The sequence below is a fragment of the Mastigoproctus giganteus genome, chromosome 9, assembly GCF_048544385.1.
Source record: "Mastigoproctus giganteus isolate SK-2022 chromosome 9, ASM4854438v1, whole genome shotgun sequence".
Classification (NCBI taxonomy): domain Eukaryota; kingdom Metazoa; phylum Arthropoda; class Arachnida; order Uropygi; family Thelyphonidae; genus Mastigoproctus; species Mastigoproctus giganteus.
In genome coordinates this window covers 216495339-216521638 of record NC_143583.1, presented here as the reverse complement: position 1 = coordinate 216521638, position 26300 = coordinate 216495339, and the positions used below count along the sequence as shown (strand labels likewise).

The window sequence follows — 26300 nt, the reverse complement described above, 5'->3', positions numbered from 1 at the left end:
ATGGACCTACCCATCCCAAGGTTGGAGTGGCGGTTAAGGCAGATTGTGCCGCCATGTGGCGTCACTCGCAAGAACTACCACTGGATATAAGCCGAAGCTAAAACAGGTCCACCTCCAATAATGGATAATGTCGCAGAGAAATATTAATCATACTGCATCGAGTGTGGCGCAGGATAAAGTCACTCGTGTTCAGGCCTTAGGCAGAGGTGTCGGTTCAAAAAATCAGAGATGGTCTCCCGAGGAAGACAGTGGAGCGAGTGGCGCTGTCCTCCATATGGCTACCACAAGAGAAGGGCAAGACCATCCAGCCCCACCAACTGGAAGTGCTTCCTGCGCAACTGTGCTAGTGACCACCCAGGAAGGGAGAAAACGCCAATGCATGAAGTGGAGCATCGAAATGAATATGTACATCATGCAAGCATACTACGAAATAATGAAGCTGGAGACCAATATGACTTACGGGGCGAGACTACATACCAAGTGGCTGGAACGATTCCCAGATATTCAGGTCACCGAACAGTGGACCAGAGAAGGACCATCGTCACGAAGAACCTAATAGCCCCTGCAACCTTGGAAAAAAATCAAGCAGTACGTGAGCGATCAACTGCAAAGGATAAAGAATATGGAACCAGAGGAGGAAGAACATACCACTGCCGAATCAGAGAGAGGTATGGCATTAAGGGTAAGTTGCTACAATGGATAAGGGGATGGTTGAGTGGGAGATGACAGAGTGCTAATCAATGGACACTGCTCTTCATGGACAAATGTTATTAGTGGAGTTCCCTGGAATTCGGTGCTGGGCCCATTGTTGTTTTGCGTATTCATCATTGATATTGATGAAAGTATATCAGGATTAATGTCCAAGTTTGCAGATGATACAAAGGTTGGCAATGTTGTTAACGACAGTAAAGACAGTATGCTACTGCAACTGGATCTAGATAAGTTGGGCAAATGGGCTGAGAAGTGGCAACTGAAAGTTTAACATTGACAAATGCTAAGTACTGCATATGAGCAGTGCAGATGGGCTGCCAGGGCAGGTCGTGAAGTCTTGCCAATGATATATAGGAATTTTGCTAGCAGGGACAGCAAGGTGATTATCCCGTTGTACAAGGCAATGGTCAGGCCACACCTGGAGTACTGTATTCAGGTCTCATTTTAGGAAGGATGTAGAGTTGCTAGAATGGGTAGCAAGAAGGGTAACAAGATTGGTGAGGGGAAGAAATTGGTACTCTCACTAGGAATGGCTTAAGTTCTGCAAATTGCAGCACCTGGAGAGGAGGCACTTGCGAGGTGATCTGATTGAGGTGTATAAGGCCTAGAATAGGTTGAGCAAGCTGAATGCTGATGGGATTCTTCCTCTTGCTCAGATTAAGAACCTAATGGGGGGGACATAAGATTGAAACTGAGGAAAGGCAGTTGTAGAATAGACGTGCGGAAATTTGCCTCTAGCCAGTGGGTGGTTGATTGGTGGAACAGCCTTCCATCTTTCGTTGTGGAAGTTGATAGCCTAAATAGTTTAAGGCTGAGCTGGATAGGCAATTGAAATGAGTGGAGGGGTGAAATAGGAAGGGTTTTTTTTTTTTTTTTTGGCTGATGCTGCATAAGCTTGCTTTCATGCATCGTATGCCCTACTAATGATAATATTATGTACTTAATTGACTAATTTACACTGCTTTTGTAAGCTCCTCTGAAGGATCCATATATTAAAGCATTGCCTTTTTCTTTTTTCTTTTTTTTTAATTATGGAAAATAAAGGATTTTATTTGAAATCGCATATTGTGGAAATATTTCATCACTAGGGTGTCTGGTCATTTGCTGACTATGCCTGCCTATCCAAAATTAGGTGCAACATGTGCAAATAACAGTTGGGTAACTAACAGCATGCAATAAAAATAGCAAGCTTCAACTAAGCAGCAGAATATCATTTTGGGAAAGTGCTTTTTTTTGAAGTGTATATACAACACAAGACAATTTGTAGCAACTTGTGAGAAATGAATTCTATTGTAAATTCAAACTATTTAAAATGTAGATATTATAGCATGATTTTGACCATAACAATATATTGATAGATATATATTTCTTGATCATTTAATAACATAATTTGTTATTAAATTATCAGATGATCAGATAAATTCTAAAAACTGTGAACATTAAAAAAAATTAGTTTCCAGTTGATTAGCTAATTTCTGTAGGGGGGAAAAACATTTAACGCTGGTTAAGAGGGGACTTCAGTGTATTCTGTAAATGAGGTAGATCTTTTCACCACTGCTATCATGGTAGCCAAAAGGACAACAGATTTTAATGAGAATAGCTGTGGCTCTTATGACAATTAAATAGAAAGAAATGAATCTGCATAGTGTATATTTAAAAATTTTCACCTCAGCTGCCACCAAGTTGTTCCAAACATTGGATAGCTGCATGAGTTTCTATTTATTTAATGGATAATCAAGGTTTTATGCTGGCATCTACTTGCAAAAAGCTCATTATCTCAGACATAAAAGGCGCCTCCGTATCCAGGTGGGCAGGAGCAGCAGTGTGTAGCACATGCTTCTTGATTAGACTGGGGTTCGAGCCCGTGACCACCAAATACAGAGGATGCGGAAAGGTCAGGGAATGACCACTGCATATCCCCGGAGCAATATGGCCTTAGTTGCTAATGCTCCTAAAAACTAAATGACAACAACATCAGACGTCAACACAATCATATTGTCTGTTTTGAAAATTAAGAAAAAAAAATTTAATAATTCAAAATAATCTTTATTTTATAAACAAAGATGGTTTTGATTTTTTGCAGAAGTCTTAAAAACCTTCTGTTATAAAATTTTAATTTGTTCACTTACTGGTATCATCCAATTAGCCAAGTCTCCATATCTAGAAACCTGCATTGCTCCAAGCATTGTAATTTCTAAATGGCCACTAAAATTATAAAACAATTAAAGAGGTTAATTTTTTTCACTTATTAGGTTTAAATTTAGTAAATTTAGGATTAAATGAATAATTTTACATATTAGGGATTAAATTAGGATTTAGATTTAAATAAACAATCCTAATTTTATGATGAATTTCAAAAGGACCAAGAAGCTTATTACTGCTCCCAGCCTAAACACTATTAATATGAACATAAACAATTTTTTTTCAAGCTTCTTGGTAGATATATGATTTCAGTTTAAGTGTAAGAATATATTTCCAATTTTAATTTTATTTTAGTTAATCATCATAACAGAAATTACAACTGTTGTTGTTTAAGGGTTTTAAGACACAAGGGCATCAAAGGCCAAGATGTGTGTGTGTGTGTCTTTCTAGGTTTGTTAATGTATATCATATTTTGTTAGGTTCATTTATCAAAGCAGAATTGTGAAATGAAATTAAACAGTTCATCTAGACTTACAGAATACATGGAGTGATTTCAGTATTGGATTTACATCTTAATAGGGCTAACAGTTACAAGCACCTTGGGTCAGTGTTAGACACTAATGGCAGCTGCGAACAGGACATCTGAAGTTGAATAAAATCTTGATGAGCTAAGTGGAGGGAAATGTCTGGTGTTTTGAAAGACAAGAAGATGCCAATCAAACTGAAATCAAAAATTTTCAAACAGGGTAAGGCCATGTATGTTATATGGTTCAGGGTGCTGGGCTGTCAGAAGAAAGGAGAATGAGCTTTAACGTTAGCAGAAATGAGAATGCTAATGTGGAATCTGGGAATAACCCTGAGAGATAGAAAGCAGAATGAAGATGTGAGACAGAAAACTGCATCCATCAACCAGAAGATCAGGGAGAACAGACTTGATGGTTGGGGCACATCCAGCACTGCAAACATACCCACATTACCAGGTGGGTGTTAAGCTGCGAAGTCCCAGGCCGAAGATGACAATTGAGAGCAGAGTGCAGCAAGATATGCAGGAATTAGAACTCACTCCAGAAGACTATACCAACCGTACTAATTGGAAGCATTCCATCCATGTAGCTGATCCCTAACCGGAACAAACAGTGCAGATAAAGTAAAATAAAGTATCTAGACTTGCAGAATATCTGTTGAAGGATAAGTGCATTCTGATTATTACATAAACTCAGGAAGCAAAGGAATCTGGAATTTCTGAATCAAGGGCATACGAAACGCATTTGTCTTACTGAAAGCTGAACTTGGCGCTGAGCACAGAGAGGACATAATTATACATATGCATGTATTTCCATTCAGAATAATATTAGAGTGCCAAATGTGATCAGTTAAAACATACAAATTAACTATGGTAAAAAATGAGTAAAAAATAAGTTCATACAGTTAAAAGGATGAATATACTTGGTGAAATAAAATTTGGATCTTTAATAGTGAAAGATGAAAAAACAACTTAATCATTAGTTGATAAGACAATGTCTAAAAAAAAGCAAAAAAAATGATAGGGTGTGTTGTGGAAAAACAATAATGAAAGGGATATTCAGTTGTAAAAATGTTGAGAAGCACCTCCTATACTTTGATTGTTTGTGTTTGTTATTTGGTTTTTAGGAGCATTAGCAACTAAGGCCATATTGCTCCGGGATATGCGGTGGTCATTCCCTGACCTTTCCGCATCCTCCGTATTTGGTGGTGACGGGCTCGAACCCCGGTCTAATCAAGAAGCGTGTTCTACGCACTGCCGCTCCTTCCCACCTGGCTACGGAGGCGCCCTATACTTTGATGTAGGAAGATGGATGCAAGTGATAAAAACAAAACAAAAGCTTCATCGGAGTTCCTCAAATGTTACTGAAGCTTGACTATGAAAGGAACATCTCAAAATCTGAATGAAGTCTGTAAGGCTCTGAAGAAGAATTACAAAAATAAATGAGGGAGAAATATTCTCGCTGATGAGTGGGACAAGAAACAGAAGGCATATAAAATATTAGGGAAGAACAGTAGACTAGATCGTATGAAGTTTACCTTCTTAAGTTGCCTGCAAGGGTGGTTGAAGCAGAGTTTGACAAAATTAAAGGAAGAACTGGGATACTAAAGAAAAGTGTAGCAAATAATGAGCTGTTCAACAAGTTTGAAAAAGTGGAGCCAAATGCTACAATGCAGACAGTGTGGTTAATCCACACTGTTTCCATTGCAGCACCTGTTCAAAAAAGTTCATTCTACATGCTCATCTTTTGGCAGAATTTAAAAAAAAAAAATAGAGATTGAAAACAATCACGAACCAAATGTTCCTCATAAACCAGGGCACACCCAATGAAAGCAAAAGAATAAAATGTATTTAGTCTAACTTTCTGCACTAAATACATTTTTTTTTCTTCTTCTTCTTCTTCATTTCAATACAGCTAAACCAAACATCAAGTAAATAAACAAACAACTGGTCACTCTTTAGTAGTTTGTCCAAAGTTGGCCACCAAATTCTTAGAAACAATGTTGGAAAGAAGACTATCAGATCTTGTTAGTTAGTTAGTTTTTAGGAGCATTAGCAACTAAGGCCATATTGCTCCGGGATATGCGGTGGTCATTCCCTGACCTTTCCACATCCTCCGTATTTGGTGGTGACGGGCTCGAACCCCGGTCTAATCAAGAAGCCTGTGCTATGCACTGCTGCTCCTTCCCACCTGGCTACGGAGGCACCTTCTATCAGATCTATAGCTGTAGTTGTTCCAGTGGAGAAGTGAATATAAGTATCAGTACTAGTATTTAAGTAATGTTAGATTATGTTTGTCAAGAAAATATTTGATAACTTTTTCCCATCTATCTGTATGTGGAGAGATGCTGTAGAGTGATGGTATGCACTAAAGTCCCCATTAAACAAAAAGGATGAAGAAGCTGTATCAGGAATCTATAAAAGAATCTATGTAATCTGTATATTCTTTCTTTGGTGATAAGTATATTGAAACTACTGGTAACATAAGAACTAATGAGGTCTCTAGGGGAATGTATTTGGTGGGAATTGTGGAGTTCACAAGAATGGCCACATGCAACAAACATGTTACTTCTATTTTGTTAATAGATAGTGTAGTTCTTGATTGTTGGGATCATCTATGGAGTTGATGCCTGGAGACATATGCTTGCTGAACTATATGGTTTGATTAGATCACAAATATCATCAATATTGGTATGAAGGACTCTACAATTTCACTGTTTGATTCAATCCTTTATTTGTTTTTAGTAGTTGGATTTGATTCAGTCTTCTAGGTCCAGTTCCAGTTTTACTTTCTCCTTTCTCAGAAAGAACAGTACAGTATGTCCAATGTCTACATCATCCTCCTGAGCAGGTCTAAGATGGTTCATCTTTGTTTAGTGTTGTCAACTATATCCACATTCATTAAATTTTGCTGATTCTTCATTGGAGCCAATGTTTTACTTTTTTATAGTAAAAAAAAAAAAAACAATGTTTTTCTGTGGAGTATGGGATGCAGTAGTGGAACCATAATTGGCATTAGCATTAGCATTAGTAAAGGCATATGATGCAAGAAAGCAAGTTTATGCAGCATCAGCCAAAAAATAACCCACTCCCATTTCACCCCTACGTTCGTTCAAAATACCTATCCAGCTGAGCCTTAAATTTATTTAGGCTATCAACTTCCACAACAAGGGATGGAAGTCTGTTCCACCAACCAACTATTCGCTGGCTAAAGGCAAATTTCCGCACATATATCCTACATCTGTTTTTCCTCAATTAGAATTTATGCATCCTCAGGTGATTATTCTGAGCAAGAGGAAGAATCCCATCGACATTAAGCATGCTCAAACCACTCAAGGTTTTATACATCTCTATCAGATCACCTCGCCGGTGCCCAGTCTCCAAACACTGTAATTTGCAAAACTTAAGCCTTTCTTCGTAAGAGCAACCCTTTGTTCCATTCACTAATCTTGTTGCCCTTCTCTGTACTCGTTCCAGCAGCTCTACAACCTTCTTGAAATAAGGCCTCCAGACCTGTATACAGTACTCAAGGTGTGGCCTGACCATTGCCTTATACAAGGGAATAATCACCTCGTTATCCCTGCTAGAAAAATTCCTGTATATCATTGACAAGACACAATGACCTACTCTTGCAGCCCGTCTGCACTGCTCAGAAAACTTCATATCTGCCTGCACAATTACCCCCAGATCCTTTTCATTCTCTACTACTGTCAGTTTGTACCGTAGAGTTGATACGTTGCTCTGGGGTTACTGTTTCCCATATGTAGTACTTTACATTTGTCAATGTTAAACTTCATTTGCCACCTCTCAGCCCATCTGCTCAACCTTTCCAGATCCTTTTGCAGCAGCAGCATACTGTCAGTAGTGTCCTTAACAACCCTGCCAACCTTTGTATCGTCTGCAAACTTGGACATTAAGCTTGATATACCATCATCAATATTATTTATAAATACAGAAAACAATAATGGACCCAACACTGAACCCTGAGGGATGCCACTAATAACATTACCCCAAGAGGAGCAGTGCCCATTGATTACCACTCTCTGTCTTCTTCCCCTCAACCACCCCTTTATCCATAGCAGCAATTTGTCTCCAATGCCACACTGCTCCAATTTGTGCAGCAGCCTTCCATGTGCAACAGTATCAAAAGCCTTTCTGAGATCCAAGTATATAATATCAAAGTTATTCCCTGCATCCATTTCTTTTGTGACTGCATCATAGTATCCAATCAAATTGGTCAGGCAAGACTTCTCCTTAATAAAACCATGCTGTGTCCAAGCTATAACTGAAGTCTTGTCTAGATGATCCTGCAGTGCTTCTTTAACCAGTGCCTCCATTAATTTTCCTGGAATAGAAGTTAAACTCACAGGTCTATAATTACTTGTGTCAGCCTTTGATCCTAATTTGTGAATTGGGGTCACATTTGCACATCTCAAGTCTATGGGTACCTCCCCTGAGTCCAAAGAAGCTCTCATAATTATGGTTAAGGGTTTGCTTACTTAATTTGCTGCCTCCTTTCATATAACTGGATAGATCCCATCCACCCTGGGTGCCTTTTTTATGTTTATCCTCAACTATTTCTCCTCCATTTTCCTCTCAGTTATTACAAAATTATCTAGTTCACTGCCAGAGTTTACTTCACCTCTGGCATTCCCCTTCCTGAATAACTTCTCATGTGTGAATGTAGATGCAAAATACTCGTTTAGTTTGTTAGCCACCTGAGCAGGATTATCAATAGTTGAACCATCAATATCCAGTGGACCAATCTGATTCATCCCTTTCCTTCTAGAGTTTACATAGTTAAAGAATTCTTTTCTGTTTTTCTTTGCATCCTTTGCCAAGGATTTCTCATAATCTGCCTTTGGCTGCCTAATCTTCTTTGTGACTTGGTTACAGACCAACTTATATCTATCATAGGCTTCCATGTCACCCATTAATTTATATGTATCCCATGCATTTTTCTTCTCTGTCATATGTCTCATTAGTTCATCTGACATCCATTTAGGCCTAAACCTGGAACAATATTTCTTAGTTGGTATGTAAAGCCTAGTAGTTTCCAAGATAAATTCTTTGAATGCTTCCTATTTTGAATTTGCTGTTGGTAACATCATCAGTTGGTCCCACTGTATAGAATTTAAATACTGTCTCAGACCATCGTAGTCGCCTTTACGAAAGCAAAAATCCTTCCCTTTACCCTTAATGGTAGTTACCTCTGTGAGTAAATCCCACTTCAGCACACTGTGATCACTGCCACGTAGTGGTTCCTTTATCTGCAGATTCTTAATGCATGAAGAATCACTACTGATAATCAGATCAAGAGTATTACTCCCTCTAGTTGCCTCCCGAACATGCTGATGTAGAAAACAATCATCCAATAAATCCAAAAAAGCCTTGCTAGTGTGTGAGTGACCAACCCACAAATTCCTGTCATTATCTGGGAAATTAAAATCCCCCATTATAAGACTCTCTCATTTATTGGCCCACTCTATTTCCCTGTACAGTTTCTTATTATACTCATCAGATTCATTAGGCCTATAGCACACTCCTACTCTCAATTTTGATCTCCCAATGCTTATGCCACACCAAACTGACTAGACACTGCACCGTCCAGTCACTTCACTTCCCAGGATTTTATGTGTTTCTTAACTAATAGCATAACCCCTTCTCCCTTCCTATCCTGTCTATTCTTTCTGTACACATTGTACCCCCTAAATTCCAGTTCTGCATTCCTTATATCTGTGTGACACCACGTCTCTGATATCCCAACAATATCTGTCTTTGATGTTTTGAGCAATACCTCAAATTCATGAAATTTATTTACCAAACTCCTAGCATTGGTGTACACGCAAGTATACATGCACCAGTTCCTATTCTTAGCTACCCTAACACAACCCATGTGTTTACTTGTACCGCAATGACTCCCAGCAGTCTCTGAAATACCCTGCATCTTGTTTTCCAGGCTGCTGCTCATTCCAATAGAAGCAGTGCAAGAATCATTTTCGCCTCTGCCAGTCGCTACTGTTAATCTATTAGTCCTTGTATCCCCCCCCCCCAAGCTAGCAGTTTTCCGACCCACCTAACACTGACTCGATAACATCAGCAAATATTCTTGCATCCTTTCTATTTAAGTGTATCGCATCCCTGTAGAAGCAGTCTCTCCTGTTAACAAGTACAGCCCAGGCTGAAAAAAATTCTACCCCTTGAGCCTTGCACAATCTTTCCAGGACCGAATTGATCGACAAGGCTCTCATCATATACTCCCTCCTATTGTGTCTGGGCAGAATTGCAGACACTTTCAAATTCAACTCTAATTCACAGCTTTTTTTCAACAGTGACATGTTGTTGGCATGATCTATCACAGTCCTTAGGAGACTGCTGTTAGGATGAGAATACTGTTTATGTCCAATCTTCAATAAACATAGTGGGTGGAACTGAAATGTCAGTTTGTGCTGCTGCTGACTGGCATTTCTTTGTTACTGTTGTTGGAATGTGTTGGGGTACAGAGCATTATTTGCTTCTTTGCCTCCTGATAGGTGACTTTCGACTCTACCTTATATTTTTGAATCTTGATTTCCTTATTTTAAATTCACAAGACTAAGCATAGGCTGGATGTTGCCCTTCACAGTTCAGACTGTTTCAGCATCACAATTTGGAGCCATGGTTACGAAGATAGACCTAACCCTATAATCCTATACATGACCCTCATCAGTTCCTAACTGATGAAGGTTAGGAACTTAGGATCTTACACAGGAATTGAGATAGCTAGCTTTAATACTGGATACTAAATACAAATGCAAGAATGACATTCTGTGTAGTAAGAAGCTCGCCATCCTTTTTGATCATAACTCACTTAGCTTGCTTGACTTTGAATTTTCAACTCAGATCAACTCAATCTCTGGCATTCACCGAACCCACTCTGCAATTACCCTTTTGTATTTAGTTTTGAATGTAGAGTAAGTTGTATGGGTATACCACGAAAGGCTGAGAGTTTTAACAGTCTTAGAATGCTTATGACTCAAGTCTTTAATAAATTAGATTAATTTACTCTAATTTACATAGCAGGTAAACCATTTTTGGTTAACCAGCTAATTTTTCTAAATATTTCTGTATGGGAAATGGGGACAGTGTATGTCTATTTGACAAAAGAGTGAAAAGTGAATAATGATTGGATCTGTCCGTACACAGTCTTTTTGACTGTGATGTGCCGATGTGTCAAAGCTTAATTGGAGGGTAGATGTCATGTGCTTTGCCTTTTAGTCCTGGGGGAGGTAGCTCTTTCAACTCATTTTCTTGACATTGGCCACATGGTGGCAGGAGAACAGTACCAACCAACAACCAAGCGATCAGAAGAGTAAGAGAGCACGTTGCTAACAGAGGTAGCAGTGACATTGCAAGCAGTAATGTTGTGAACAGAGAAAAAGTTATGAAAGGCACTAAAAACACACTAGTCAACTGTACTATAAAAAAAAAAAAAAAAATCGAGCTTGGAACTCGGGGCCATGGACGATGTTGTGCTGGAATTCTCTGGTTATGCACATTAAAGAGAAAGTGGATGAAGCAGTGATTTACTAATGCTTAGATAAGAAATTGACAAACAAACTGTCAATGTAAATCACCTGTTATCTGCTGAGGGGTCAAGTTTTTTTTCCTATCATAGTAGTGTCTCATCTTTTAAATCACTGATTAACATTTTGACAAACATCATTTGTTTAAATGCAAATACAAAGGAAACTCATGGTAAAGTGAAGTTTAATCTGCGGCAAACATTAAGACCACTGCATTTACTAACATCTTCACTTCCACTTATATTTATGAGGGACCTTTATTTGGGGCTTGGGGAACTTCTCTGGGGTAATGGATCAAGTAGGCGGTGCTTTTTTAGTAAATGGATTTCACCTGTGAAGAATCATCACTCAAAGTTATAGCTCTCATTTAAGTTAAAGTTATAGTTATAGCTTCAGTTATAGCTGGGACACAGCATGGTTTTGTTAAGGGAAAGTCTTGGATGACCAAGTTGATTGGATACTATGATGCAGTCACAAAAGAGAACTGGATGCAGGGAATAACTTTGATATTATATATTTGGATCTTAGAAAGGCTTTTGATACTGTTGCACGTGGAAGACTGCTGCACAAATTGGAGCAGTGCGGCATTGGAGGCAAATTGCTGCTATGGATAAAGGGGTGGTTGAGGGGAAGAAGACAGAGAGTGGTAATCAATGGGCACTGCTCATCGTGGACTAATGTTATTAGTGGAGTCCCTCAGGGTTCAGTGTTGGATCCATTGTTGTTTTCTGTATTTATAAATGATATTGATGATGGTATATCAAGCTTAATATCCAAGTTTGCAGATGATACAAAGGTTGGCAGGGTTGTTAAGGACACTACTGACAGTATGCTGCTGCAACAGGATCTGGAAAGGTTGAGCAGATGGGCTGAGAGGTGGCAAATGAAGTTTAACATTGACAAATGTAAAATATTACATAGGGGAAACAGTAACCCCAGAGCAACGTATCAACTCTGTCATACTACACTGACAGTGGTAGAGAATGAAAAGGACCTGGGGATAATTGTGCAGGCAGACATGAAGTTTTCTGAGCAGTGCAGACGGGCTGCAAGAGTAGCTCATGGTGTATTGTCAATGATATACAGGAATTTTTCTAGCAGGGATAAGGAGGTGATTATTCCCTTGTATAAGTCAATGGTCAGGCCACACCTAGAGTATGAATGTATACAGGTCTGGAGGCTTCATTTTAAGAAGGATGTAGAGCTGCTGGAAGAAGTACAGAGAAGGGCAACAAGATTAGTGAATGGAACAAAGGGTTGCTCTTACGAAGAAAGGCTTAAGTTTTGCAAATTAGTGTTTGGAGACTGGGCACCGGCGAGGTGATCTGATTGAGGTGTATAAAGTCTTGAATGGTTTGAGCATGCTCAATGCTGATGGGATCCTTCCTCTTGCTCAGAATCACCTGAGAGGGCATAAATTCAAATTGAGGAAAGACAGATGTAGGGTAGACGTGCAGAAATTTGCCTTTAGCCATGCAGGTAGTTTGAGGTGTATAAAGTCTTGAATGGTTTGAGCATGCTCAATGCTGATGGGATCCTTCCTCTTGCTCAGAATCACCTGAGAGGGCATAAATTCAAATTGAGGAAAGACAGATGTAGGGTAGACGTGCAGAAATTTGCCTTTAGCCATGCAGGTAGTTGGTTGGTGGAACAGACTTCCATCTCTTGTTCTGGAAGTTGATAGCCTAAATAAATTTAAGGCTCAGCTGGACAGGTGTTTTGAACGAACGGAGGGGTGAAATGGGAGTGTTTTTTTTTTTTTTTGGCTGATGCTGCATAAGCTTGCTTTCTTGCATCATATGCCTCTACTAATGCTAATGTTAAAGTAATGCTGGCACCTGTTGTTTGTAGCATTCTAAGAATAGATACATTTGAATGATATTCAGAATCCACATCACTTGAATAGAATTCTATTTCAATATCAGATGACATATTATAAAGAGCCAATTCAATGTCATCAGCTTCAACATACTGTCCATTCCTGTTCCTTTCAATCCTGATGTACCAGGCTGTGAATTCATAATAACTCTTTAGAGTAAAATTTTATAGGAAAATACTTTTTACACAAAATTTTATCAATAGACACACACTAATGTTTTGTTTTTCACATACTAAAGAATTAAAATTCAGCAAGTATAAACTTCAAAAACTTTTACCTTTGTTCTTGTGGAAAATACTAAAGTAGATAAGCAAAGAAAAAATACTAAATTAGATAAAATAACTTCGACATAAGCAAAGAACATAAAACTGCAACAGCCCATAGTTCAGTGTGCCAATATCACTGTTATTCATTTCATGTGCTTTTCCTTTTTCAGCACTCATTTACTAACTGCAGTTCAATGGACACATATTAGCACTGAAGCACAAAAATTGCAGTTGATTTTGATGCAAGTTTGCATTCAGGAAGCAAAGTGTTAAGCAGTTTAAATCATGCTGAATTTAAAACATCACAGAGCATGAGAAAGTTCTACTTTTTATAATGCAGCCTAAGACTAAATTGACTAAATTTTATAACACATATATGGAAGGTATATATATACATATATATATATATATATATAGTAGATAGTAGATAAGATAGTAGAAAAACTAACATCAGTGGCAGCAGAAAAGCACAGTCCACTACATGCTGCTTATAATAAACTAAATTAAAATAGGATTTTTGCGAGTAGCATGGCAAACCAGTAGAGTGAAAATGAACCAAATAAAAAATAACAATAACAGAAAATGTAGGGGGGGGATTTATCCCCCTATATTTTCCATTATCCGTTTCCCCCCTTACCTCCCTATATTTTCCATTATTGTTATTTTTTATTTAGTTCAGTTCATTTTCACTCTACTGGTTTGCCATGCTACTGGCAAAAATCCTATTTTAATTTAGTTTATGTATATACAGGGTGATTCACTACCAGTGTGACAAACTTGCAGGAGGTGTAGGGGGCACAAAGACGAATCGGAATCACATAGCATTGCAGGGTCCGAAATGCCTTCATCATGCGGTAGAGGACGTTGAACGGGAGGTTGCGTGAACAGCGATCCCGCTGGAAGTCAGCATTTGCGAACCGTTTCTGTTGAAGAAACCAAGTAGCAAAAGTCCTCCGGAGTGGATAATCCGCAGGCTCCAATGATTGGACGCATTGCAGATGGTATGAACTCATTTGGTTTGTTGACAGTATCCTCCATACAGTGGATTGGGAAATACCCAATCGTTGGCCTATCGCTCGAGTACTCGTACTTGGATTGCCTTCTGCAAGACGTAGGACATTCTCCTCATTGTCTGGCATCCTCATCATTCGCTCTCGATTCATGGTACCTCTCGTGAAACAACCAGTCTCACGTAACCTTCTGTGCACAAGTGCGAAAATCATATGATGAGGAGCACACCTGTGCGGGAAATGTTCTTGGTACAAGCGCAGAGTGGCGCGCCCATTACAGTCCGCAGCTCCATACATGAGGTGCATGTTGGCCAGTTCAACATTTGAATACTCGTCCATCCTACTGCCTCGGGAACCGGTTTGCAAATGCTGACTTCCAGCGGGATCGCTGTTCACGCGACCTCCCCGTTCAACGTCCTCTACCGCATGACGAAGGCATTTCAGATCCTGCAATGCTATGTGATTCCGATTCGTCTTTGTGCCACCTACACCTCCTGCAAGTTTGTCACACTGGTAGTGAATCACCCTGTATATACTTGGATATATGCCTTCCACTGATCACATCAATGTTCATATGCTAAAATATCAGATAACAAAGTGTTTACTATACAAGTTTAATAAACAAATTCTTTAAAAACTCAAAAGTCTATTTTCAATACATTTTTTTTCACTCATAATGATATTCTAATAATATATTTTATTACATTGCACAACTATGGTGACATACCCAGCTTCACTTTAGTGAACAACCTACCCTCGAATCATTACAAAGGATTCATCACTGGCAAAGCAGGACCCACCAGGTAAAACAGTAACAGTCTCCTTCGCAGCATTAATGAGATCTCCATCTACTTCGTCTATAAGTGGATATGGACCCTGGCAGGGAGAAATATTGTTGAAGCTCTCCTACTTCACATAACAAATGACACTGAAATTTGACATAAATCTGACTGTTTTAAACCACTTCCATTGGGGGAATGTTTACCAATAAAACTCTATGTTAAATAAAAACCAGTTGTTTAATGTTAACTGGGCTTGACGAAATATGAGTGATATTTAAAATTTAATCAATACTAATAAAATAATAAAGTCAAAAAGCACTACATGCATTTCTGCTAGTCATACTGCTAGCATCATCAGTGAAATATTAACCAATGCATCTGTTGCTTGTATAAAGGGGTAAAAAATAATTCCAGTATGTGACAAGGAAGGCAACTATCATGGATGGTGGTAGGAGTACCTGAATTGGCAATGATTGGAAGCAGGGCCACGGAACAAGAAAATCTACTCTGGTTTAATGGTCTATCTACTTTCCGATATTGCAAATAATAGGGTAATGAAAAAATGCATACTTTGTCTGAAAAAAGCTTCTTTGTATAAATTTCAATTCTCTGGTATTTCAAAGGAAAATTCTCCTTTGAACGTTGAAAATGCTATAATTATTCTACAGTGTTGGAAATAGGGGTGTAAACTCAACCAAGTATAAGTATACTGAGCATACTCTTTCATACATTTTCTGGTATAATGATATGTAACAGCATTGCAATATTTTTAGGAGATCCTCAAACAGGCCTATGGGGTTGGGAAATTCCATATTCAAAAAAGTTAATACTCAAACACCAGCCAAGTAATTAAATATTTTAATAAAATAAAATAAAGTAAGATGATACAGTAAACTGGACTATTACAATAAGTACTAAAAGAAATAAAATCAGTTAAAGTAGTTAAAAACTAACAATGCTAAAATCGTTAAAATAAGCTAAAAATACCTGAAATCTCAACAGTGTACTGTTGCTACAATGACACATCCTTAAGTAACAGGCCCATGGTACTCATGTGACTCACCAGGAACATCGTCAGTATTCTCTACTTGCGCCCCGGAAACGGAAGTGAACTGGGAGTGTACCATGTGGAACCGATCATCACGTCTGAGGACAATTGTCTCAAAGAGGGGGTGTAATCACACACCCCTGTCCCTGTTAATAGTATGACAGGATGAACCGATTCACAAGCTCTCGAGCCACTTGCGTTCCCAGACCCATGCGCACAGTCAGTAATGACCGCATCCTCAGGGGAGATCTGATGCTGCTTCTCCCAAAAATGTTCTGCTACAGCAGACCTAGCATAGTTCGCAGCCTTACAGGTGATACAAGCCGATGAAATATATGTTAGGATTGCTTCCATTCTAAGCCAGTCCAAGAGAGCACAGTTTAATCTTAGTTATAGACATAAAAAAGCACTGAAGCAATTGAGGCAAGATGACGATATCATTGTATTACCTGCTGATAAAGGTAGGTCTACAGTTATATTGGGTAAAGAAGACTATTGCTCAAAAGCTCTGGATCTCCTACAAGATACTAATACATATAAATTTACTAGGCATAATCCATTGTCTAGTTTGGAAAGAGAGGTTAATGGTATCATACAAAGTTGGTATAAGGCAGGTAAAATATTTAAAGAAGTGTATTGGACTTTACATGCCTCAGGATGCCGAATACCTCGGTTTTATGGTCTCCCGAAGACCCACAAGGTGGGTGTTCCGTTGAGACCGACAGTTTCATTTGTGGGTAGTCCCACCTATGCCTTATCGAAATTTCTAGCTAGGATTATTTCGCGTATAGTAGGACATTCTGGTTTTGTGGTCAAGGACAACAAAGAATTTGTAGAGTATGTAAGAAATCAGATTATAGGGGATGATGATCTTATGATCTCCTTCGATGTGGTATCGTTGTTTACATGTATCCCAATTAAACATGGGGTTCATTGTGAAAGATCAACCTTAGAACAAGATGATGCTATTAGTGCCAGGTGCAGGTGTTTGTTAAGCATTGATGACATTTGTAAAGGGGTGGAGTTCTGTCTTGCCAGCACCACTATGATTTTTCAAAATGTTATGTATAAACAGGTCCATGGGTTCCCCCATTAGTGCCATGGTGGCTAATCTAGCTATGGAGGAACTAGAAGCCAGGATTTTCCATCAGTTAGATTCTCCCATGCGTGAATGGAAGAGATACGTTGATGATACGTTCACCATTATAAAGAAGGGGAGGGAAGATGAAATACTTAACTTACTTAATAGCTTCTCCCCATTTATACAATTCACCTCGGAGATGGAAACAGCTGGTACCCTCCCATTTCTTGATGTCCTGGTTATTAGAGATGGTGCTAGAGTGAAGACTACAGTTTATAGAAAATCAATGTGTCGTAGTCAGTATGTCCATTACAGTTCAGCACAGGCTTATCAACATAAAGATAGTGTAGCCAGGGCATTAATAAATAGGGTGTGGTCCCACTGCAGTACCCCCGAGGATAGGGAATTGGAAGTTAGTAAGATCACGGCAGACCTTAGTAAGTGTGGTTACCCCCAGAGGGTCTTGGACAAATATGTTTATAGGATTGGCTCCAATCACCGGAAACCACCTCCCTCGGTGGCTACTGCTTACATTCCCTACTATCCAGGCCTTTCAGAGCGTGTGGCGTGGGCACTATGGGAGTGTCAGACTTGCTGTGTGCAGCTTCAGGGACAGAGGTTGCACACAGTGGTGTCTCAGTCTCAGGTCAAAGACCCCGTAACCCGGGATTCCACCAGTAGTGTAGTTTATGAGATTAAGTGCCCAGATTGTGGGGGTTGTTATGTGGGGGAGACAGGGTGACATCTAAAAGACCGTCTGGGGGAACATTTGACTGCCATTAAGACTGTGAACTATGAGAGGTCTGCTGTGGAGGAATCTTTTTGGGAGAAGCAACATCGGATCTCCCCTGAGGATGCGGTCATTACTGACCATGCGCATGGGTTGTGGGAATGCAAGTGGCTCGAGAGCTTGTGAATCGGTTCATCCTGTCATATTATTAACAGGGACAGGGGTGTGCGATTACACCCCCCTCTTTGAGGCGATTGTCCTCGGACGTGATGATCGGTTCCACATGGCACGCTAGTGAGTCACTTCCGTTTAGGGTGCGCAAATAGGGAATACTGATGATGTTCCTGGTGAGTCACATGAGTACCATGGGCCTGTTACTTAAGGATGTGTCATTGTAGCAACAGTACACTGTTGAGAAAGGAGACAGCTGTCTCCAAAAGCTTCGGATTTCCGGTATTTTGGCTTATTTTAACGATTTTAGCATTGTTAGTTTTTAACTGTTTTAACTGATTTTATTTCTTTTAGTACTTATTGTAATAGTCCACTTTACTGTATCATCTTACTTTATTTTATTTTATTAAAATATTTAATTACTTGGCTGGTGTTTTAGTATTAACATTTTTGAGTATTTTTAGGAGAATAAGAGAAACTTACCTCAATATGATACATAGAACACTTCCATGTGATACTCTCTAGAAATTAAAATGAATAAAAGATTAAAGCAAAATGATTACAATAAAAAAATCAATTGAAAACAATTCATATATTAATTAAGATTTAAAGTCAATTTTGAAAAACGATTTTACTTCCTGAAGCAGACAGCACTTTTCGACCGTATGTCGTGATCACAGGAATGAAAATTATGGACTGCATGAACTTGAATCTTAAATAGAGAGATTTGTCCTTAAGTATGTGGATGAAATGCCATAATTTTTGTCTTCAGGCATGTGCACAAAAGACCACAAATCGGAGATTAGATATGGACGATGAACGTTAATAGAATTCTCATGTAATTTAATTTCAATGGTTTCTGAATTAATAGCCTGTATAATTACATTGGACACTAAGCATTTTGGCCTCATTAAATAAAAATATATGTTTTTCGTTAATGGCATGAGAGGCTAATTCTGATGCTGCTGAACAAGAAGCACAAACTGAGGACGGTTGCTGTTTTACTCGAATATTCAGCAGAAATATTGTAGATCCTCGGTAAGATGAATCGCAATCACTGCAAGAAATGTTGTATACTAAGTTATTTATTTGTGTCACGAAAGAGGAAAGGACTGAGTGATTGTTCATTATAGTGTGTAATTTCCGTATTGGTCTGGCCATAACCTCAAATTCGGCATTTTTAAAGAATTTGTTAAGCTGCTTGTGCCACTGTTCAATGTATGGGCCAGAAATAAAGTATTTTTTGATGTTACTATTGTTGGTTGGTATAGATTTTTGTATCCTATCCTCAGCTTGTACAATAATTTGGTTTATTGTAGCAAGGGTGTAACCCCTGTTTAAGAATCTGCTGGTTAATATCTGTATTTCTGAGTCTAAAGAAGATTCCGTCATTGCATATTTATAAGCATTAAGAAACTGATTAAAGATAATAGACCTTTTGTAGATGAATAGATGACAGCTATCATAATGTAGAAGCACATCAGTGTTTGTAGGTTTACGATATACGTTAAATTGGATTTTATTCGCATCTCGAGTAAGCATGAATTTTAGAAAATTTAATGACTGTATCCACGTTTTCTCTTTCCAATGTAAAATTGAGTCTAGGATGAATATTATTAAATGAATATAAAATGTCTTGAATAGTGCTATTATCAGTAATAACCAGAACGTCATCTAAATACCTTCCATAGTATGTGATATAGGGTAGAAAAGGTGTCAAATGTATATGCTGAATCGTTGAGAGATAGACATCCAATATTAAGCCGCTTAGGATCAATCCCATTGACAAACCAAAAATTTGCTTATATACTTTGTCTCAAAAGGTGATATAGTTGGCTTCAACTAAAATTTAATCAAGTTAAAAATTTCTTTAATAGGAAGCTTCGTATAATTAATCAGTATTAAGTTATTATTTAATATATTCAAGAATATCTAATGTGCATTCAACGTTTAACGAACATATAACGAAGTAACATCCAGTGAGAATAAATTATCATTATCGCCGAGTTTATAGTCCTTAAGGTTATTAAATAATGTATCATAGTTTTTTATCCCAAATTGTATCGCCTGTCTAAAGGGCTTTATAATACTATACATTTGTGTAGCTAAGGATGAAAATGCTGAGTTTCTGTAAGAAACATTGGGCCGAATAGGAAATCCAGTCTTATGCAGTTTTACCTGACTGAAAAGGGCAGGAATGTTGTATGTTCTGGCCTTCAATTCCTTTAACTAAGACTAAGACTAACTGAGGCAAGGTTGTTAATGAGAGTAAAGACAGTATGCTACTGCAACAGGAGCTAGAAAAATTAGGCAGATGGACTGAGAAGCGGCAACTGAAGTTTAACATTGACAGACAAATGCAAAGTACTGTATATGAAGTACTGTATATGGGTAGGAGCAACCCAAGAGAAATGTACCAACTGTGTGGAACTACACTCGGGGAGGTGAAGAATGAAAAAGACCTGGGGGTAATTGTGCAGTCAGATATGAAGTTCTCTGAGCAGAGCAGATGGACTGCCAGAGCAGGTCATGGAGTTTTGTCAATGATATATAGGAATTTTGCTAGCAGAGACAAGGAGGTGATTATCCCTTTGTATAAGGCAATGGTCATTGAGTACTGCGTACAGGTCTGGAAGCCTCATTTTAGGAAGGATGTAGAGTTGCTAGAGCAAGATTGGTGAGAGGAACAAAGAGGTGCACTTACAAAAAAAAGGCTTAAGTTCTGCAAGTTGCAGCATCTGGAGACTAGACACCTGTGAGGTGATTTGATTGAGGTGTATAAGGCATTAAATGGTTTGAGCAGGCTCAATGCTGACGAAATACTTCCGCTTACTCAGATTAAGAACCTGAGGGGGCTAAATTCAAATTGAGAAAAAAACCATCGTAGAATAGATGTGCGGAAGTTTGCCTTTAGCCAGCGGCTAGTTGATTGCTGGAACAGACTTCCATCTGTTTTTGTTGAAGTTGACAGCTTAAATAAATTTAAAGCTGAACTAGACAAACATTTGGAGTGACCAGATGGTGGGTGAAATGGGAAGTTTTTTTTTTTTTTTTGTCTGATGCTGTAAAAGCTTGCTTTCTTGCATCATAATGCCTCAACTAATGCTAAAAAATGATAAAGACTGCGATTGAGACAAAGTCATTAAATTTCACACTTACTCGGGATGCGAATAAAATCCAATTTAACATCTATTATAAACCTGCAAACACTGCTTGTATTTCATAATGTATACTTCTACATTATGACATCCATTCACCTACAAAAGGTAGGTAATTACCTTTATTCAGTTTCTCAATGCCTATAAATAGTCAATGACAGAATCTGCTTTAGACCCAGAAGATTCTTAAACCAGGGTTACACCCTTGCTACAGTAAACCGAATTAGGATACAAGCTAAGGATAGGATACAAAAAACTAAATGATGACATCCTAATGACACCAACCAACAACAGTAACATAAAAAAATACTTTATTTCTGTCCCATACATTGAACAGTGGCACAAGCAGCTTAACAGATTCTTTAAGAATACCAAATTTAAGAATGTGGCCAGACCAATGCTATACTGAACAATTGCTCAGTCCTTTCCTGTTTATCAACACAAATAAATGACTTGGTGTACAGCATTTCTTGCAGTGATTGCGACTCATCTTACCAAGGATCTAAGAGTTGTTATTGTTATGTTATTTGGTGTTTTAGGAGCATTAGCAACTAAGGCCATATTGCTCCGGGATATGCGGTGGTCATTCCCTGACCTTTCCGTTTCTTCCGTATTTGGTGGTGACGGGCTCGAACCCCGGTCTAATCAAGAAGCGTGTGCTACGCACTGCTGCTCCTTCCCACCTGGCTACGGAGGCACCAAGGATCTAAGAGATTTCTGCTGAATATTAGAGTAAAACAGCAAGCATCCTCAGTTTGTGCTTCTTGTTCAGTAGTGTCAAAATTAGCCTTTCATGCTGTTAACGAAAAACATATTTTTATTTAATGAGGCCAAAATACTTAGTGTGCAATGTAATTATATAGGTATTAATTGCAGAAACCATTGAAATTAAATTACATGAATATTCCATTAACGTTCGCCATCCATATCTAATCTCCGATTTGTGATCTTTTGCTGCATGTGCGAAGACAAATAATTGCAGCCTTTCACACGCATGCGTAAGGACAAATCTCTCTATTTAAGAATCAAGCTCACACACTCCTGTGATCATGACATACGGTTGAAAAGTGCTGTCTGCTTCAGGAAGTAAAATTGTTTTTCAAAATTGATGTTAAATCTTAATTAATTTTTTAATTGTTTTCAATTGATTTTTTACTGTAATCATTTTGCGTTAATATTTTATTTGTTTTAATTTCTGGAGAGTATCGTACAGAAGTGTTCTACGCATCATATTGAGTTAAATTTCTCTTATTCTCCTAAAAATATTGATATCAACGTAGAATATATTGAGCATCATAGCGCTGTTATATACTATCAAAGCAGCATTATAATGCACTGAATGCTGTAAACTGTTTTCCCTTAATGTTAAGGGGGATGGGGAAATAACAGTGGTAAGGAAGCTGTTTCAATTTCTTCCCACTGGTGAAGGTTTCTTTACCACCTTCTCTAATAAAAACAAATCAACTTTTGCTGCAATTAGGCACAAACAAGATGGCAAATGTGCTTTCCTGTTGGCTGGGGAGTCTCTGGAAGGGGATTGATATGGAGAAGGTCTCAACAATGGTCCTCAGCAGCGGCTCCCAATCTTTTGTTCCTCAAGTCACACTTTAAATTAAAAGATACATACTGATACCATACCTAAATAGCGATTGTTATTTAAAATGGAGTGTTTCCTAATCTCATAGTACACTTGAAAAGGATTGCAGCACAATGAAGGGAACTACTGGTTCTGGAGATAGTGTTACTGAATACTCCTAGAAGATAAAGTTTTTCCAAAGGGTGATATTGACCAAATTCACTTATCCTTCCAAGTCACTTCTTAGCAAGTTTTGAGCACCAACAAGGATTAGGCTGGCTCATGGTGATACTAGTTTTGATGCTGCAGGAATAATATGACAAGAAGTTCATGCAGTTTAACCATGTTGGTCAATCACAACATGGGTAAACTGCTGAAAATGGTCCACAATATGCTATGGTTCTAAGATTCTGAAACATAAAGAACCATAAGGTTTTTTATGGTTCTGAAAGCGATGGAGAGAAAACTATTAGGATGGGAAGTGTTAATCTCTTTCCAATTCTAACTTGGAAGGAGATTCTGGAATGTTAGAAATCAGGTGTCTGTGGAACTCTTTAACCAGGAGGCTGCTACATTGCCAAATCATTAGGATGTCATCAATATGAAGATCCACCTCATTAATGAAGATTGACCCGATTAATGTGCCCAATAAGAAAACAATTTTGAATTATTTTCATATTTATTTGAATTTTTTTTATTTATGGAACTCAAATTTTGAATGCATCAGCTATATACCTAAGCCCTTTTCATCTGAATAACTTATCCCCCCCCCCCAGTTTATAAATTATCAATTTTTGTTTCCTAACTGCAAACACCTATGGAACAGAAATTTCTGTCCCTTACATTTAGAAGCATTAAAGTTCAGTTGCTAAATTTGACCATTTACACAACCAATCTAAGTCATTTTGAAGCAAAATAGCCTGGAAATTAACCATCCAAACTAACTTTAAATGATCACCAAACTTAGAAAACTTTCTCTGCATCCTCAACATCACTAAGGTAGATTAGAAATTGAAGTGGCACCAATACTGTTACCTGAGGGACCCCACATACCACACTGGCCCACTCTGAGAAATATACATATATGACTACTCTGCCTCCTTTCTTTTAGTCAGTACTTGATCCAACAAAGGATCTTACTATTAATCTTAGTTTGCTACAATTTATATAATAACCTTTCATACAGAGCTGTATCAGAAGCTCCACTCAAGTCAAATTAATATGCAAGTTGTAAATGTGAATTCTACATTCTGAAGTTTTATGGATGGGAATGCCAGAAGTGAGTCAAATTCTGGTAGGGAGCTTAATGATTCTGTGATAACTGATAGGAAAGTCGAGAAATTGAAGCTAAATATAAAAAAGGCACCCTTGGAGTGGATGGAATCTATCCAGTTATATCTGACAGTCTGTTGGTGACGTCATTAATAGTTGCTCACGGCAGACATACCATGGTTCTAGTCCACCTATTCTTATTACAAAAAGTATTTCCTGTTTCCCTGATAATAGAATCTCCTAATAAAACTACGTCCTTTTGAACCAGAGTAGTTTGCACTTGGTTATTTTGTTCTGGGGCCCAAATAAAGAGTGCATCACTTGGTAGGCTGCTAGAGTCTTGAGTTGCTGACAAGCTCCGATTTCCATTATTCTTGAGAGCAAGCAACTGTTTATCAGTGACTCAAATTGTTCCAGCAATACACCAAATTGTAACTTAAGATCGGTGCACTTCTTACAACGCTGACAAAGAAAAGAATCTCCAAGTGAGTTAGGATTATCCACTCGGTCGATCTTGGAATATATGGCACAGGTTCTGCAAAGGATAAAATCATGACTCATCTGGAAATCGCCATCTGCTATTTCTGTATGAGTCATGGTTCACTCTGACGAAGTGTTCAAGGCAGATCTTGTAATAGCCATTATGAAATTTACTAATTTTTATTAATAAAAGAAACTTTCAAAAAATTATATTTATAATAAAAAAAAATCAAACTATTACAGGAAAAAAACATTAAAATAAACTTTACAATATACTAAATAATCTTTGAAATCCTGCTCTACTTCACTAATTCTGCTTTAATCCCCCCCCCTTATCTATACTTCTTTAATGTCACTATGAAGAGCTGTAATAGACATGTCTACTCGCCGTGAATGCCAACAGTAGAAATATAATCTGATTGAGGTGTTTAAGGCCTTGAATGGATTGAGTAAGGTCAGTGCTGATGGAATCCTTCTTGTGCAGACTACCTACATGAGAGGGCATAAATTCAAATTGAGGAAGGATGGTTGCAAATTTGCCTTCAGTCAGAGGGTGGTTCATCTAGTGTTTGGAGGTGGGTAGTTTGAATAAATTCAAGAAAGAACTAGATAAGCTGTTAGAGGGGGGGATGGGCAGATGAAATGGGAAGTGGTGGTTTTCTGTTTTTTTTCTGGACCGATGCTGTATATAGTAGTAGTATTTGCCATACAGTGCAAGGAAGAAGCCAGAGGCTTTTGCTGCACTAGCCCAGAAAGAAAAAAACAAATTATTTGCTTCCCTCCTCATATGGGTAACTATCCAGTTGACCTTTGAATTTATTCAAACTGTCAGCCTCAACTACCCGTGAAGGCAACCTGTTCCAGTGATCAACACTCACTGGCTAAAACAGGCCTGGCCAACCGAAATTGTTCTGCAAGCCACCTTCACAAACTACAAATTTTCCACAGGTAGCACATAAAATAAAATAATCTTTTAAAAATAAAAAAGCCATAAAAATTTATTTTATTCATTCATTTTTATTGTATATCTACATCAATGAGATATTTGCTTTTCTTTGTGATCAATCAGATTTTTTAAAATCTACTTCAATATCAATCTTGGTAGTTGCACATCTTAAATGATTTGTTATTGAAGCTCGAGATTTACTTTTAATAAATTTCATTTTTGAAAAGAAAGTTTCACAAACATATATGCATCCTGAAGGTGTTCACAATTTTTTGTGCAAAAATTTTAATTTGGGATATTTTTCCTGTGACATGCATGTTGTAAAAGTTGATTTTTGATGTCGTGGCGTGAATGTGTTTTAATTCACTATTGCACTGTAAATCAACTACTTCCATCTGCAGAGTTTCCAATGTTAAGAAGGGAGTGAGTGGTGGGGATTTGAAAAGTAAGCTGGTCTAGTATTATATTTCTCGTTATTTATCGTGCCTAGTGCAGCTAGTGAATGATTTCCCACTGATGTAGTCAGTAGTATAAAAATCATCTGTCAGGCCGCAAAAGAAATAATGTGGCAGGCTGCATGTGGCCCGCAGGTTGGCCAGGCCTGGGCTTAAAGAAAACTTCTCACAATTTAGTCTGAATCTCTTCCCCTGTAATTTGAATTTATGTCCATGAGTTCTGGAATTCTCTATAACAGTGAAAATTGCATCTTCATTCATTTTATTAACCCCTCTTAGAGGCTTATTTTTAACTTCAATCATATCACCTCTGAGGTGCCCAGTTGCAAAGCTCTGTAGCTCACATATTCATATTCCTTATATGGTCGCTCATTTGCTGATTTCACCATTTCAGTTGCCCATCTTTGGACCCTTTCAAGAAGCTCAATGTCTTTTTTCAGATGAAATTTCCATACTTGAACATAGTATTCAAATTGTGGTCTTACAATTGCATTATACAGTGGGA

The 26300-nt window shown here is 38.1% G+C and overlaps 1 protein-coding gene across 1 annotated transcript in view; it reads right to left on the bottom strand.

The window, feature by feature from the left end:
- Positions 1-26300, bottom strand: part of LOC150081122 (succinyl-CoA:3-ketoacid coenzyme A transferase 1, mitochondrial-like) — a 233504-nt gene that overhangs the window by 27753 nt on the left and 179451 nt on the right. The window contains exons 12-13 of the mRNA XM_090380930.1: positions 14851-14972; positions 2841-2916 (exon numbers count right to left, since the gene is read on the bottom strand). Coding sequence (XP_090237056.1) covers positions 2841-2916; positions 14851-14972 — 198 coding nt within the window. The remainder of the gene's footprint in view (positions 1-2840; positions 2917-14850; positions 14973-26300) is intronic.